The following is a 15,081-nucleotide window of genomic DNA, read 5'->3' as shown; positions in this document are numbered from 1 at the left end:
ATTTGGACTTGTAGTCCTTACACTTGAAAGTGTAAAATGAGTAGGACATAAGGAGATCTTTATGAGAAATAAAGTACATGTAGTAGTACAATAATTCTCATAAATACTTGATATTTATTATGAGAAATGCACTCTCATATGGTGGAAGCAACTATGTAGATCTCTTATGAGTTTGAAAACAAGGCAAGACTTGATTCAGTCTATCTAGAAGGTTTCCAAACTGTCAGAAGTATCCCTTAAAGTGATTATATTGCTAGAGGCAATAATTTATAGTTCTCGAGAACATTGTAAAAACGAGAAAAAGTTTTGATGATTTTTGACACCTTTGAAGAGAAAAGGGTGAGAGTTTATCTCTATGAGAGAATCATTGTTGTTGATCTTAAGGATCTCATAGTGGGTTGAAAATAAATCGGGAACAAGCTAAGTGAATATCTTAGGGTTGTGTAAATCTGAGATTGAACACTAATTGTAATTGCGTTCAAGAAGTATTTTCAAGAAAGTTTGAGGACGTAGGCCTTTGCTGAATCTCGTTAAAAGAAAAAAATTGTGTCTTTTATCTCTTCACTTACAAGTGGTTTTTGTTAAGAGAAAGATACAAGAACAAGTGTAAAGTATGTTGATAAAAGTATCTTACATATAATATGGTCTTGAAGTACCATACTAAGAAAGAGTTGAAAGAGAAAGTTTTATAAAAAGATTATGAATAACTCCTATATATAAGATGATTGTTTGGAAGATTGTATGTAAAAGAAGATTTGGACTTAAAGTTCAAATAGATCTTCTATATGAAAGGGGTTCAAATGACTTGAAGTTCAATGACCCAATAGAATATATGATGATCATATGAGTTTGTACCTGAAAGCGCTGTTTATAACAGTTCAGGAAAGATGATATATACGCATAACCTGAAGATGATGCTTTCAGGGGGAGAAATATGATCATGTGCGTGGTTGTACTTTTTTTTCTCTTATCATGGTTTTTATCCAATTGGGTTTTTCCATGAAAGGTTTTTATCGAGACAATAAAAGAACACGCGAAAGATAAATATCTGCAGAGGAATATTATGATTCCAATGGTGAAAGACTATCATCTTCAAATTCTTTGATATACATTGATGAGATCGTGAGAGACGAAGATAATGATCAAGATGAGTCATCTAAGAGACCAACAGCTTGCAGAAGAATTGTGATGTACGGTGATATACATGTCCTACAAATTTGTGGAAATGAAGATTTGGTGAACCATTTACCAAGGCGTTTTTAAACACTACTTCAAGAAGTTACTTCATTATATTGGATTGCGACATTTTGAAGATTTCAAGTGATGTACTCAAGAGGGGGAGTAAAAGCGTGCTGCACTCTTTTTCCCTTAACTATAGTTTTTTCTATTGGGTTTTCCAAATAAGGTTTTTAACAAGGCAGCATCTCACATGCGCATTTGGGACTACATTTTTATAATGGTCATCCAAGGGGGAGTGTTATGATTATATTGTATTATGTGGATGCCCATTACGAGTCCATTAGTAGACTTTATATACAACCTAAAACCCTAATGTTGTATCACTATATATATGTTGTACACTATATATATGTTGTATCCTATAGTAGAGATCAATAATACAAAAAATAATTCCCTAAACCTCTTGTTATAACAGTTTTGTAATACATTTTAGTTTTAGATTGAAAAATTTTCAACTATAAAATTTATTATTATATTTTATGTTCACCAAAATAAATATTATTAAAACCAATTTTTAAAATATCCACTCTAAAATTTTCCGACTAAACGATTTACCATAGATAGACTATTTTAGATTAAACTCATCTCTATCACAATTATTCGTTGAACAATAACGACGGCTCTTAACACACCACATGACTTAACAGACTCATCTCATCCTACAAAAGATCAGCCCTACGATTGTAAACACCTACATATTTGTTTACACTCTGTCGCTTATTTTTTTGACCGACACTAGTTTTAAACTTTTAATTAGAAGACGTTCAAAAAGAGCAAAAAATACAACACAAGAAAATTAAAAAACAAAAAATTATAAAATCGGTCTCTACTTTTTCTACAATAAATAGCACTTTCTTTTGTTTGACCATTCACTACTGCAACGCATACACTCTTGTTCGACAAGACTGTCCCCAATTATTTGACTGTCTTTAACTCAGTATTCTTTTTCTTCTTCCCCAAGCAATTCCACCAAAATCTAACATTCCCTTATAAGTTAAAACCAAAGATTGTAACAAAAAGAAAAAGAAGATATTTATTTTGCCAAAACTACCAAACTCGGAATGATATGTAAATTCAGTAACTACAAATTATAATGTGAAAATCTCTCTGTCTCTCTCTATAATCAATGTCAACCGTCCACTAAGCCATTTCTTTAGAATCTTCTAGATTTTGTTTTGTTCTTATGCAGTCCGCCGCTCTCACATCCTTCATCCGTCGCACGGCGACGAAATATCACGGCGGAGTTGGAATTGGAATCCGCCGCAGCTTTTATTTTCTCTCAGAGAAACGAGAGAATCCCCAGCCGAGCAACAAAACTATTCTCAGAGCCTTCTTAGCTCCGGTTGTCTCGTTAGACGACAAAACTAAGGTCTTTAGTCCTGATCATGCCATCGGTACAGTCGCCACAGCTCAAGCTGACTACATGCGCGTCGTTGTTCAGGATGTACATGAGTCTGTCAAGAGTAATGATGGAGATGATGATAAGATTGGCGTTGAGTTGCTTTGCGTGGTGAGAAACTTGCTAAAGAAGATAGGGCGGACGGTTCTTGTTGGTGATAAAGTTTACCTGGAAAATGTTGATTGGATTGATCGGAGAGCAAAGATCGATAATATGTTTGAACGAGTCTCCGAGACTTTGGATCCACCTGTGGCCAACGTGGATCACTTACTCATTCTCTTCTCTCTCGATCAACCTAAGATTGATCCATTCACACTCACCAGGTTCTTGGTGGAAGCTGAATCAGTTGGCATTCGAGTCACACTTGCCTTGAACAAATGTGAACTCGTCACTCAAGAGGTAAGTAAACTTTCATAGTTTTAGACTACTTGCTTGATTAGTTACGTTAGAGCCATGATATTGTTTAATGACAGGAAATAGAATCTTGGAAGATGAGATTGCGTGGTTGGTACTATGAACCATTGGTTTGTAGTGTTGAAACTAAAGTCGGACTTGATGAGATTGCGTTTAACCTACGTAATCAAACTTCTGTGATTGTTGGACCTAGTGGTGTTGGAAAGTCAAGCTTGATCAACATATTGAGAAGTGGCTTTGGTGGTGCCATTAAATACCAAGAAGGGTTTAAGCCTGTAATTTTTCTTTTCTTTACCTATTTCATTCTACCATATATACTCATGACTTGACCTTTAGTTTGTCACATTCAGATATTAGGATTAATGTATGATGGCCAAAAAAAGAAGAAGAAAAAAAAGTGGTTTGAAGAGCAGAGCGTAGGGGAAGTTTCAGCTAGAAATGGAAGAGGTAAACATACAACTCGAAACGTAACGTTACTTCCGCTTTGTGGAGGTGGATACCTTGCTGATACTCCTGGCTTTAACAAGCATAAGTTACTAAAAGTTAAAAAGCAAAAACTTCCCCTGTGTTTTCCTGAGGTTTGTACCATCTTCTTTTTGCTTGTGCCCATTTCCCCAATATGTGGACTTGATTGATGATTGTGAGGAATCTAGTGTTTCTTTACTCTTTTTTCTTAGATACGGAAAATGGTTGAGGGAGGACAGTGTGAATTCCAAAACTGCTCGCATATAGGGGTACAAGGCTGTGCCGTGAGGGATGGTTGGGAAAGGTATCCTTACTATTTGCAACTCCTTGAAGAGATCAGAATCGATGAGGAGTCTCAAATTAAGAAGTATGGAACCAAAAAGGAAGCTGCTGTTAGGTATTGTTTCGATTCTCTCCTGAAACAAACAGCTTTTATTATGAGACATGGGCCCAAATTTTGGATTAATCAGGGAAGCCTCGACACAGGTGCAACATGGGAGAAGAGGGTGTGAAACAAGGTAGAGCACGGCTAGATCCTAAGAAATATAGGAGAGAGTCGAGGAAGACGATGAAACAGACAATGATGAATGAGCTCGACTTTTAAGACAGCATCTTTGACTGATCTATATGTAACTAACGACCAAATTGTCTAATCAAATGAGATCATCATTTTTTTTGTTCATTAATCATATCAGGTAGTGAAGCTCCTTAGGAAAGTAAAAAAAGTAAACTCTGTTCTTTTTAATAATACTTTGGTCAAGTCTTATTCAAAACAACGAAGCTTTTAGGTATACAAGTGATCTTGTTCAAAAGAAAACATAGTAAATAATTGAAAAGGAGATGATGATGAAAGAAACAAATAAGATACTGTCAAAAAGACTGGTTGAAAATCCCGATCGTTGCTTTTGCGTAATAAGTAGGAGTTCTTGGCCTTGGTTGAGTTGCACTAAACTTGGCGCATAAGATAAAACAAATGGGTTAACATACGAGACCCCAGCTTTTCCGAGATCAACCATTCTCAAGTATCCATTCTCTCCGATGATGTAAGCTACATCGAGTAAGCTTTGCTTAATAATGATTCTATCAAAAATCACGGCAAGTTTCTTATCTTGGTCAATGAAGAAACTCCCATCAAAAAACGTAAGATTAAAATGAGTAGTAGTTGCAACTCTTAAGAAGTTTCTCCACGACACCGCATTGGGCTCAATCTTAGTTGTTACCCATATCTCCATCTCAAACCTATACCGGTGAAAAATTAACACGGCAAGCTGTTCATATCTAACTAAAGATAGAGCCACGGTATCTCCAACATCATTAAGTTGAATTGGTAGAGGAAGAAGCGATCCAAATCTCTCTCTTGTAAAGTCAAAACATTGTAAAAAAGTTTCAGCTGGTCCTTCCACTATTTTCTCCCCTTGAGAAAAAAAAGTAAGCGTTTCCCTTCAATGACACGATGTGACTGGTTTGAGGAAACTTTATAACAATTTCGGGAACGACATCAAGAACCCTCCACGAACTTGACCTAAAATCGTAGATTTGGTAGTTTTCAAAACTATATATCAAGACTTTGTGATTATGATTATTGTCGTATCCGAGAGCATAGATGTCTACTAAGAAGAAGTGATTGATTCTAGGTTCAAGTATACACCAAGCTTTTCCCAAATAAGGGTTCCAAACCAGGAGTCTAGAATTGACCTCCTTAGTCACCAATAACAATAAGCCATCGCAAATAGAGACTTGAGATATCTTGACTTGATCCTTAAACATATCTATTTGCTTCATAGATGGCTCAATGACGTCTTTGTTGTGGATTCCATTAAGATCAAATCCCAATGAAGAAACCGTATATTTTTTCATTATGAACCCTAGGAACCCATGCCTTACTTCTCCTCTACATAGAATCCTATCTTTGGATAAACGGTTCCATTGTTTGCAAGTAGATCTCACTGCTTTTAGAGATGTTATTGAAACTCTATACAATATCTCTTCAACCAAATCCTCCGAAAGATCAGACATCATCGTCATTGTTTGATGTGTTTTTTAAACTTTTACGTTTTCCCAATTATTTAAAGATTTATTATATATGCGTCTGATGGGCCATTAAATACTTGGAGCAGAGGGCCCATAATCTTTCATCATTATAAGTTTCTGTTCATTAACCATATATCATGTAAATGAAGCTCCCAATGAACGTAGAAAACAAATAAGCTTTGCTGTTTTATAGTATGTAGGTCACCTAACCTGGGTAAACTAAGTAAATAATTGTTTTTACATGTAATTTTATAAAGTTTCAGTAGCACAGATGGTAAATTCTATAGTGTTGACCTCCTCAAACCAGGTTTCAAACCACCAGTATGACACAAATATTTTTTTTGTTCTGGTCAAGTCTTCGATAAAACAAAGCTTTTGAGTATAATCTGATATTAGTATATAAACCAAATCCATAATTGATGAATCTTGTTCGATACAGAACAGAGTAAATGAATAAAAGAAGATGATAAAATAAACAAATAAGCTACTGTAAAAAAGACTGGTCGATAATCTGGATCTTTCCTTTTGTTCGATAGATAGTTCTACTTGTAGGCCTTAGTTGATTTCAACTAAACTTGGAGTAAGAGCACACAAGTGTGTGATCCACTTTTTTTTTTTTTTTTTTTTTCTTTTTTTCCCGACCCAGGTAATTAAAAAAGAGATTTTGGTTCAGCCACTAATACAAAAGTGAAGAAGATTCAATGATTGCTTCCATAGTTGCATACTGGGAACAAGAAGTGTTGTGGAAAAGGTGTCTTTAATTACTATCTTAAAACTGCTTTATGAGAACAGCATCAGTGTGGAAATTATGAAATTTTGGTTGACTAGTCTTGTTTAAATTTAAAAGAAATCTTCTAACTTTCTTGACGACGGCATGATGATGATCCTACTCCGTGTGCCACGCTTGTTCGACTTCTCGACAAGAATATTCGTAACCGTTTCAGCACTATCTCCTCTTCGGGTAGTGCCCACTATACTGAGGATCTTTGCTATTGGTTTAGTAACCCTGGTCACTACATCTCTCACGGTCTCACCATTCATTGTAAGAACGTTTTTTTGGGTGAATAAATTTTACATTCATACCAAAAAATAAAAATTAAAAAAAAATTTATAATTAAAAGAAAACTGCTTGACTAGCCTTGTTTAAAAGAAAACAGAGTGAATGAATGAAAAGAAGATGATGAAACAAACAAATAAGGTACTGTAAAAAAGACTGGTTGATAATCTCAATCTTTTCAAGTAGGATCATCATCATGTAGATCTTACTGCTCCTATAGATGGTTTCGGAGCCCTAGACAATATCTCTACTAACATATCCACCGGGAGATCGGAGCCCTAGACAATATATATATATGCGTACGTCAGATATACTTAAACAAACAGGGCCCATAATCTTCGATTTTTTCATTTATACAAATCGATTTTAGCTTGCAAGGTTTTTTTTTGCAGTTTCATTTTAGCCAAAGCATTCAGAATTTCAGATATTAGGTAACAAGTGGTTTAAGCATCTGCGTGTTACGTGTAGGGGAAGTTTCAACTACACATGGTAGAGGCATGGAAAGTGAAAACCCAGTATATAGTACTCTTCAATACAATAAAACTTAAATTTGAGTATCATATGATATCTATATATAATAGCAAACCCACTTTTTTGTGTCAACTTTAATCCAACGGATGAGATTAGTTCTACTTTTCCATCTAACGGTTTAAAATTATTAGTGATCCCAACAGTTGCAAATTATTAATCTGTGTATTTTCTTCGTACCCCCATCTTTCAAAAATCACACCTTTTAATTTTTGCATCTCTTTGTTGTACTTCCATGTTTCAAAAGTCACATCTATTTATTTTTACATTTTTTTTATTTTACACCTCTATGTTTACACCTCTTTGTTATACCTCCATGTTTCAAAGATCACATCTACTAATTTTTACACATTTTTATTTCACACATCTATGTCTTACATCTCTTTGTTTAATATATATGAACTTTTCTTGACAACATAAACAAGTTTCGAAAATTTGTTTTCTGAGTATTTTTAAAACTTACAAGTTAATAAATAAAACTAAAGAATTATTTTATTGAAGCGTTTTTTAACTAACAAGCATCAATCTCACTCAGTTGCTTCCAAGATTTTTTATTAAAAATTAATTAAATAATATAAAAGGGAGAGAGAAAGAGAGAGAACCGTTCTCAAAATTCTTGGAAAAGCAACGTTGCTCAGTTTGATTCTACACTTGTCAGCTTTCTATTGGTTACATAATAAAACATTATTTTTTCTTTTTTTCTGAGTAACAGAAAGAGTATAGTTGTAAATGCTCTTATAAATATAAAAAAAATTTTGAAACTCACCAAGTGACAAAAGCTTACGAATGACCTGTTAGTGTTTCTTCACCGAACCTGTTAATTTTTTTTTGGTTAGATTATTAAAGCTTATGAATGACTTGTTAGTGTTTCTTCACCGAACCTGTTAATTGGTTACTGTTAGATACGGTGGGACAAAATATGAGTTTACGTGGCTTTCTTCTTTTTTGTTCAGTCACAATTTTTTCTTTATTTAATTAAGTTGGGAAAGAGTATAACATCCAAGCATCCAAAGTTTATTGCAGGACAGTGCCCTCCAGAAAGTCAAAAATATCAATAACGTAATCTTCTTCGCCCAGAGTACGACCCGACTCGTGGTCACTCAGAGCGGTAATCGGAAAAACCAAAACCGAGATACGAGAGGCATGATGACATGCACTGATGCTAGAGATGCGGATAAGCGAAACTTTTTTTAACAAACATGGTATAATTTTATATATATTATATTATTCACCTATTTAACCTATTTAATTTTTTTAACAAACATGGTATAAAAGTAATAATCTATTTTTTTGTTTTTGTTATGAAGGATGTCCATTGAATAAAAATGATCCAGATTAGTTTCCATTTTTTTGTAAATAAAGTTTGTAAAAAATTTAGTTGAATTTTAATTTCTTATACTTTCTGAATATCAAACATTTTGATTATATATAGAAATATTCCAAATGAGCATGGAAATAGAGAGTGCGGAAGAAAAAGCCAGACATACTTGTGACAACACAAAATCAAATTCTAGAAAGCGTAAGCACGACCAAATGATAAGTCAAGTTAGGAAGCAAAGATCTTCTAAAGGTAACTTATTTACTCTTTGATGACTTTCTAATATGTACCATGTTTTCTAATCTGTACACAAAAGAGACAAAGGAGGATATACGGAAATAGACTTCTCACTACTACTGAGCTAAAGTTCTCCATTAGAGCTCTCCGCTTCGTCTCTCTCTCTCTCTCAATTTTTTTTTCTGTTGATTCAGCAAATCTGAGTGGTTTATTTTTTTGCGTTTTCATTTTTACGGTTTCGCGCTCTAATTAATAAACAAATTGGTTATTTGAATGTAGATAAAAAACCTGTATCATCAAAAAAATTGAAACGGAATCAATTAATAAGGTGTGGAGATTGTAATGCATTAGTATGGCCTAAGGAAAGTACTGCAAATGATCGGCAAACAAAAAGACATCTATTTACAATATGTTGTAAACAAGGGCGTGTCAAATTGTCTAACATTCAACAACCTCCGCTTCCGTTAAAAAAAGCTTTTGTCCGATCCATCTTTCTGAAGACACATTAGAGTATATAATTATATGCTCTCTATGTGCTCTATGGGTGCTGACATTGATTATTCAAATCAACAAATATGCAATGTAATGAACCGCTAGCGTCGAGTGACAGCAGTATTAATTTTTATGAGCTTTAAACTCAAGATCACGTTGCAATATTAATGTAGGTCACACATCTCATTTTTTATGTGAAATCAACAAGTCAATAGTATTCCAAATTTATGCAAGAAGATTAAAAATATGAAGATTGAGATACCTAGAACAATGAATTTCTCGTGGTCGGGTTTGGGGAAAGGGTAGGGAACACCGCGATTGGGAAGGATGCCTATAGCACTGTTAACAGTGGCACGGAGCTATAGGATGTGAGCGTGCCACCAGAGAGTTCCGCATTGGCCGGTCAAGGTGTAGTTGTATGTGTAGGTTGGTGTCCCTTACAAAATTTTAGGAATCTTCTTTTGATTCCTTTTTCCACGACGACGCACTAAGCCCAGTCAATTTTTGTGTCCACTGATCTAGATCGTATCATAGCCATACAATTGTTGTTCACATGACGGATATAGCCATAATAATTTTTGTGTTATAGATATTGATCTCACGTCCTTTTGTTAGTCTACTTTAACTTGAAGGAATTAAATGTAAGTGCTATCTTGAGTAAATTATCTAACCGACAACATAAAGACAAACAGAGCACTTAAGAAGAACCAAACTTTTCGTTAATCTATAATCTATATATGCGAACGAAATGGAGGAGGGAACAAAACCAATTTTTCGGAATGGACACTAACAAATTCATAAAAATACCTTGATATGAGACTGATGCAGGTTAAATTTTAAAAACACTCCAATAAAACAATTCTTCAATTTTTTTTACTTTTAAAAATACTCTGAAAATAATTAATTTGAAACATATTTTTGTAGTCCATTGGATAAAAATGGAAAATTTTACTTTTAGGGGTCAATTTAAATCTAACTGATGAAATTGTTTTATTATCTCATCTAATGGTTTAGATTTGTTAATGATCTCAAAAGTTGCAATGTTTTGATCCAACAATTGTGTTTCTTCGTCGTACCTCTAGCTTTCAATGTTTGCACTTGTTAATTTTCGCACATTTTTGTTTCACACCTCTTTGTTTTCATATATATACAGACTTTTATGTTTTTTGAAAAGAATTTTTGTTCTTTGAGTATTATTAATGATCTCGCCCTTTGTTTATGATCTCAAAAGTTGCAAAGTTTCGATCCAACAATTGTGTTTCTTTTTCGCATCCCTATCTTTCCATGTTGACACCAGTTAGTTTTCACATCTTTCACACCTCTTTGTTTTTATCTATATATATACTGATTTTCATGTTCTTTGAAAAGAGTTTTTGTTTTTTGAGTATTATTAATGATCTCAGCCTTTGTTAATGATCTTAAAAATTGCAAAGTTTCAATCCAATAATCACGTTTATTCGTCGCACCCCCAGCTTTCCATGTTGGCACCTGTTAGTTTTCACACCTTTTTGTTTTACACCTCTTTGTTTACATAAAGTTGCGATGTTTTGATCCAATAATTGTGTTTCTTCATCGCACCCCTAGCTTTCAATGTTTGCACTTGTTAGTTTTTGTACATTTTTGTTTCACACATATTTGTTTCACACCTCTTTGTTTTTACACCTTTTTGTTTATATATATATACAGATTTTTATGGACTTTGAAAATAGTTTTTGTTATTTGAGTATTATTAATGATCATTTTGTTTATAATCTCAAAAGTTACAAAGTTTCGATCCAACAATCATATTTCTTCGTCGCACCCCAAGCTTTCCATGTTAGCAATGTTAGTTTTCACACCTTTTTGTTTTACACCTCTTTGTTTATATAAAGTTGCAATGTTTTGATCCAACAAATGTTTTGTTCCTTTTCCTACTCCAAATGTGAAATTAACAATGTTAATCATTTCAAGTTTTCACTGTCCCGTGCATTGCCGCACGACATCCTAGATTATATAAAACAAATCCATAATGGACTAGTCTTTGAGAAGCCTCCATCGGTTTGGTGTCCTGTCGTTGTTGTGTTGTGATGTTGTCATCAGATCAGATCCGTAGCCAAGAGGAGAGATTGTGATTTCAGTCAGATCGTGAGAAGATGAGCCTTTGTAACATTGTTTTGTTTAGTTGTCGTTGTTGATTATTGTGGTCTAGTTGTCCCAAGCCGCTATCGTTGTTGCTTTTATTCTTGATCAGTTCCTTTAAGGGGAAAGAGAGAAGCAGCCATAAGTGCAGCCCTGGTCCAAAGTTAAGAGAAATAAATATCTAAACGGAGCAGTAAAGGAGATAGGGCGAGAGAGTCGAGAGAAGAGGAGATTGAGCGAGACGACGTGGGAGAAGTCACTAGTGGATATGATTATTCATGTCCTGGTTGTGGTAAGCTTTGGTGGTGGTGGAGGAGCAAAGTCGTAGACTCGTAGCGATCATAAGTGGAGAAGAGAAGAACAAGAAAGAATGAGGAAGACGAATAAGCAAAAGAGACAGATTCGAGTTCCGGTTTTGTGATGCTAATTCCCGTCGTGCCAGAAACAACCAGATCACAAATAAGGTCTCTTTGGAAAGATCACGCTGTCAAGAATCCATAGCCACTGACGGAGCTTACTTTAGTTTTATATTAAAAAAGTTATGCATGGTTCTTTCTGGACAAGTAACTGCAAAGTCTGTCAAACTCAGAATTCTAAAAGGCTAAAAGGCAGTTCTTGATGGTTTCATTAGGGAAACGTTTGGAGGTTCGAACCTGCTCCGAATGGGACGAAATTTGGTGAAGAACTTCATGGTACCAGTCAGATCCAACAGTGGGATTACATTTCCAACGGTTAATTAGTTCTTGACCTATGCGTTTGTTTTCGAGACAGTTTTGTATAGAGTAATTTTTGTAACAAGTTGCATTGTTTGGTTTGGTAAACGAGGTTGGATTGTGATGCATTAATCTATATTTTTTGGTTGATGGAAAACCAAGTTGGAAGTCTCCAAAAAGTTATGGCTAAGGTGAGGGTGTGATCTGCGGAAATGCGATTGCAAGTTCTACTCTTATATATAATTCGTGATACCTTTGCATAGGATTAGATCATTGCTTGCGAGCTAGTGTTGAATTGTTAATTAGGAATTATATAGTTTGATGAGTGATGAGTATTATAAGGTTTTAAAATAATGTTTTGATGAATAGTACTTTATGATTGCTATTGAGAAACGAGAATAATATCTTCAGAATGATGAAAAGTGGAACTAGATAGGTTCAAAGGTCATAGAGATGATCGAACTTGGAAATGGTCAGCATTCTTTGTAGCTCAATAAAAGGCTGACGGGCCTAGTGGTGGAACTAGATAAGTTCAAAGGTCATAGAGATTATATATCAAACCTGGTATTGATGAAGGAATCTTGCTTAATTAAGGGCAAGAAAGATTTGTATGTTATAGCTTTGCACAGTGTGGCAGAGTAATTGATTGTTGTGTCTTTTTTTTTTTCTGCGAATTGATAAATGCGGTTTTAAGGTAGATTCTTTTTTCATGTTTCCAGTTGGTGGAAAGGATCCTCTCACTGAGTAATTCATTACTCACTCCTTCGTTTCCCTTTTTCCTCAGGTTATTCAGGTTCAGAAATTGTATGCAATGTTTTTGTTCGTGGGTGAAGTTTAAAGAATTATTTTACCCACCCCACCAGAATTATTTTCTAATTTTTTTTTGCTTATAGAGACAATTTAAACATGATCCAAAATCAAAACCTTTTCAATGTTTAATTTTTTTTTTTTTTCTCCATATATGACTAGTTTTGTTCAAGAGAAAACAGAGGAAATGAATGAAAAGAAGATGATGCAAGAAACAAACAAGGTACTGTAAAAATAACCACTGGTTAATAATAATCTCGATCTTTTCTTTAGCCACATAAGCGATATTTCTTGGCCTTGATTGATTTGCACTAAACTTGGAGCATAAGAGCACACTGGTAGGGGACGATACTGTGCGGAAGCTACTCCGAGATCCACTGTTCTCAAGTATCCAGTCTCTCTGATGATGTGAGCTATGTTATTCTTATCTATGGATCCATAAGATAAGCGTAAATTATCAAAAATTACAGCAAGTTTTTTCTCTTGATCAATAAAGAAACTCCAAACTGTAATCTCAAATTTTAAATCAATAAACTTTAAGAAGTGACTCCACGACACCGCATTGGGCTCAATCTTGGTTGTCACCCATATCTCTCCATCTCCATCTTATATATTATTCAATAATACCGCAAGTTGTTCCTCTCTAATAGAAGAGATAGTCACACTGTTAAAGATAGAAACTTGAAGAAATGGCATCGGAAGACGAGGTCCAAATCTCTCTCTTGTAAAATCAAAATATTGTAAAATTATATCCAAATCCCCTCTTTTCTCTCTTCGATAAATAAAATAAGTATTTTCCTTAACCGACAAGTTGCATCCACAAAAATTTATATATCCAACGTCCGGAGTGATATCAAAGACCTTCCATAAATTAGACTTAACATCGTAGATTTCGTAATTGTACTCGAATATCCTCAAGATTTTGTGGTTACGGTTGTTACCATATCCGAGATAATACCTATCTTCGAAGTCGAAATTAATTCTAGGTTGAACCAACCTGGTTTGTCCCAAATATGGGTTCCAAACTACGAGCCTGAAATTGATTTCTTTAGTTACCAATAACAGTAAGCCATTGCAGTTATTAACTTGAAATATCCTCAATTCATTAAATTTATCTATTTGCTTTATAGATGTCCCTGCTAGTTCGACATCTTGATTTTGGATTCCATTGATGAGATCAAATCTCAACGAACAAACCTTAGATTCTTTTACCATGAACCCTAGAAACTGTGGCTTTGTTTCTCCTTTACATACAATCCGATCTTTGGATAAATTGTTCCATCTTTTGCAAGTAGATCTCACTGCTCCTAGAGATGTTATTGGAACCCTCGACAAAATATCCTCTATCAAATCCTCTGGAAGATCGGACATCATCAACGTCATTTTCTCAAATGAAAATTAGGGTCACAACCTTAAGATGGACTGATCTAATCTGGGAAGCTTTGACACAAGTACAAGACCTTAGAGAACGACCTAATGTTTCAACTTTCAACAAGACAATGTCAAGTAATATTTCCACGGAGACGAAGTCATATATATAACATATAGATTGTACAGATGCCTTTCATTGTTAGCTCTATTTTTCTCTTTATAATTGACTAATCATTTAAACGACGACAGATGTTAAATTAGCATAAAAATGTAAGATGAAATGATTAATAAGAACAGATTTTTTTTCTTTTTTCTTTGGAAGTTTAGCTTTGCATTCTTTCAATAAGAGCTTATTTCATTCTTTATTTTGTTAATTTCTAGTTATACTTTTTTTTGTGTTTATCTGTGGACCCTTTAATCAAACACAAAATTAAATTATTGTATATATAAAATGTGACATGTGTGTGTGGCTACTCTCCCTAATGTAATTCTTATACTTGTATTTGAGACATTGTAAAGTACCTAAAACTTTTATTCTTATTTTTGTTTCTACAATCTCTATATACTTATTTAAGCATATTACAAAAAATGCAATTACATTTTCATTAATTTTAGATATATACCCTAAAATAGCACTAAAACAAGTTTTAAGGACAACTATAGCACACATTCCATAAATTTCCAAAAATAGCACTATTTAACACATTAAAATATTTAAAATTAATTTTTAGAATTTGTTTTTTTAGGTTTGGGTTCCCAATTTCACAATTAGGGTATAGTTTTGACATGTATGGTTTAGTATTTTGAATTTAGGATTTAATTTTAAAAGAATAACTAGTGCTATTTTTGGAATTTTAGATATGTTGTGCTAAGTTTGGAAAAAAAACTTATT

At 34.0% G+C, this 15,081-nt stretch overlaps 2 protein-coding genes across 2 annotated transcripts; one reads left to right on the top strand and one right to left on the bottom strand.

Annotated features, from left to right (window-relative positions):
* The first annotated feature begins 2,258 nt into the window (after window positions 1-2,258).
* LOC104787753 (small ribosomal subunit biogenesis GTPase RsgA 2, mitochondrial-like) lies at window positions 2,259-4,203 on the top strand. Its single transcript, XM_019245483.2, has 5 exons — window positions 2,259-3,037; window positions 3,112-3,327; window positions 3,403-3,630; window positions 3,730-3,914; window positions 4,004-4,203. The coding sequence occupies exons 1-5, from the start codon at window positions 2,423-2,425 to the stop codon at window positions 4,119-4,121; spliced, it is 1,362 nt and encodes a 453-aa protein (XP_019101028.1). The 5' UTR covers window positions 2,259-2,422; the 3' UTR covers window positions 4,122-4,203.
* An 8,715-nt stretch (window positions 4,204-12,918) lies between these two features.
* On the bottom strand, window positions 12,919-14,296 carry LOC104789673 (putative F-box protein At1g67450). Its single transcript, XM_087512508.1, has one exon. The coding sequence runs from the start codon at window positions 14,199-14,201 to the stop codon at window positions 13,425-13,427; it is 777 nt and encodes a 258-aa protein (XP_087368634.1). The 5' UTR covers window positions 14,202-14,296; the 3' UTR covers window positions 12,919-13,424.
* Between the last annotated feature and the right edge of the window lie 785 nt (window positions 14,297-15,081).

The sequence above is a fragment of the Camelina sativa genome, chromosome 5 (assembly GCF_030686135.1).
Source record: "Camelina sativa cultivar CO46 ecotype springtype chromosome 5, ASM3068613v1".
Classification (NCBI taxonomy): domain Eukaryota; kingdom Viridiplantae; phylum Streptophyta; class Magnoliopsida; order Brassicales; family Brassicaceae; genus Camelina; species Camelina sativa.
Note: the sequence above shows the minus strand (reverse complement) of the source record. Positions and strands in the feature narration are given on the sequence as shown.

Bases quoted from the DNA above. Each gene is read 5' to 3' on its own strand.
- LOC104787753 (XM_019245483.2), top strand. From the start codon at position 2,423: ATGCAGTCCGCCGCTCTCACATCCTTCATCCGTCGCACGGCGACGAAA. The intron at 3,038-3,111 runs GTAAGTAAACTT...GTTTAATGACAG, and splicing joins GTGAACTCGTCACTCAAGAG to GAAATAGAATCTTGGAAGAT. The intron at 3,631-3,729 runs GTTTGTACCATC...CTTTTTTCTTAG, and splicing joins TTCCCCTGTGTTTTCCTGAG to ATACGGAAAATGGTTGAGGG.
- LOC104789673 (XM_087512508.1), bottom strand. From the start codon at position 14,201: ATGACGTTGATGATGTCCGATCTTCCAGAGGATTTGATAGAGGATATT.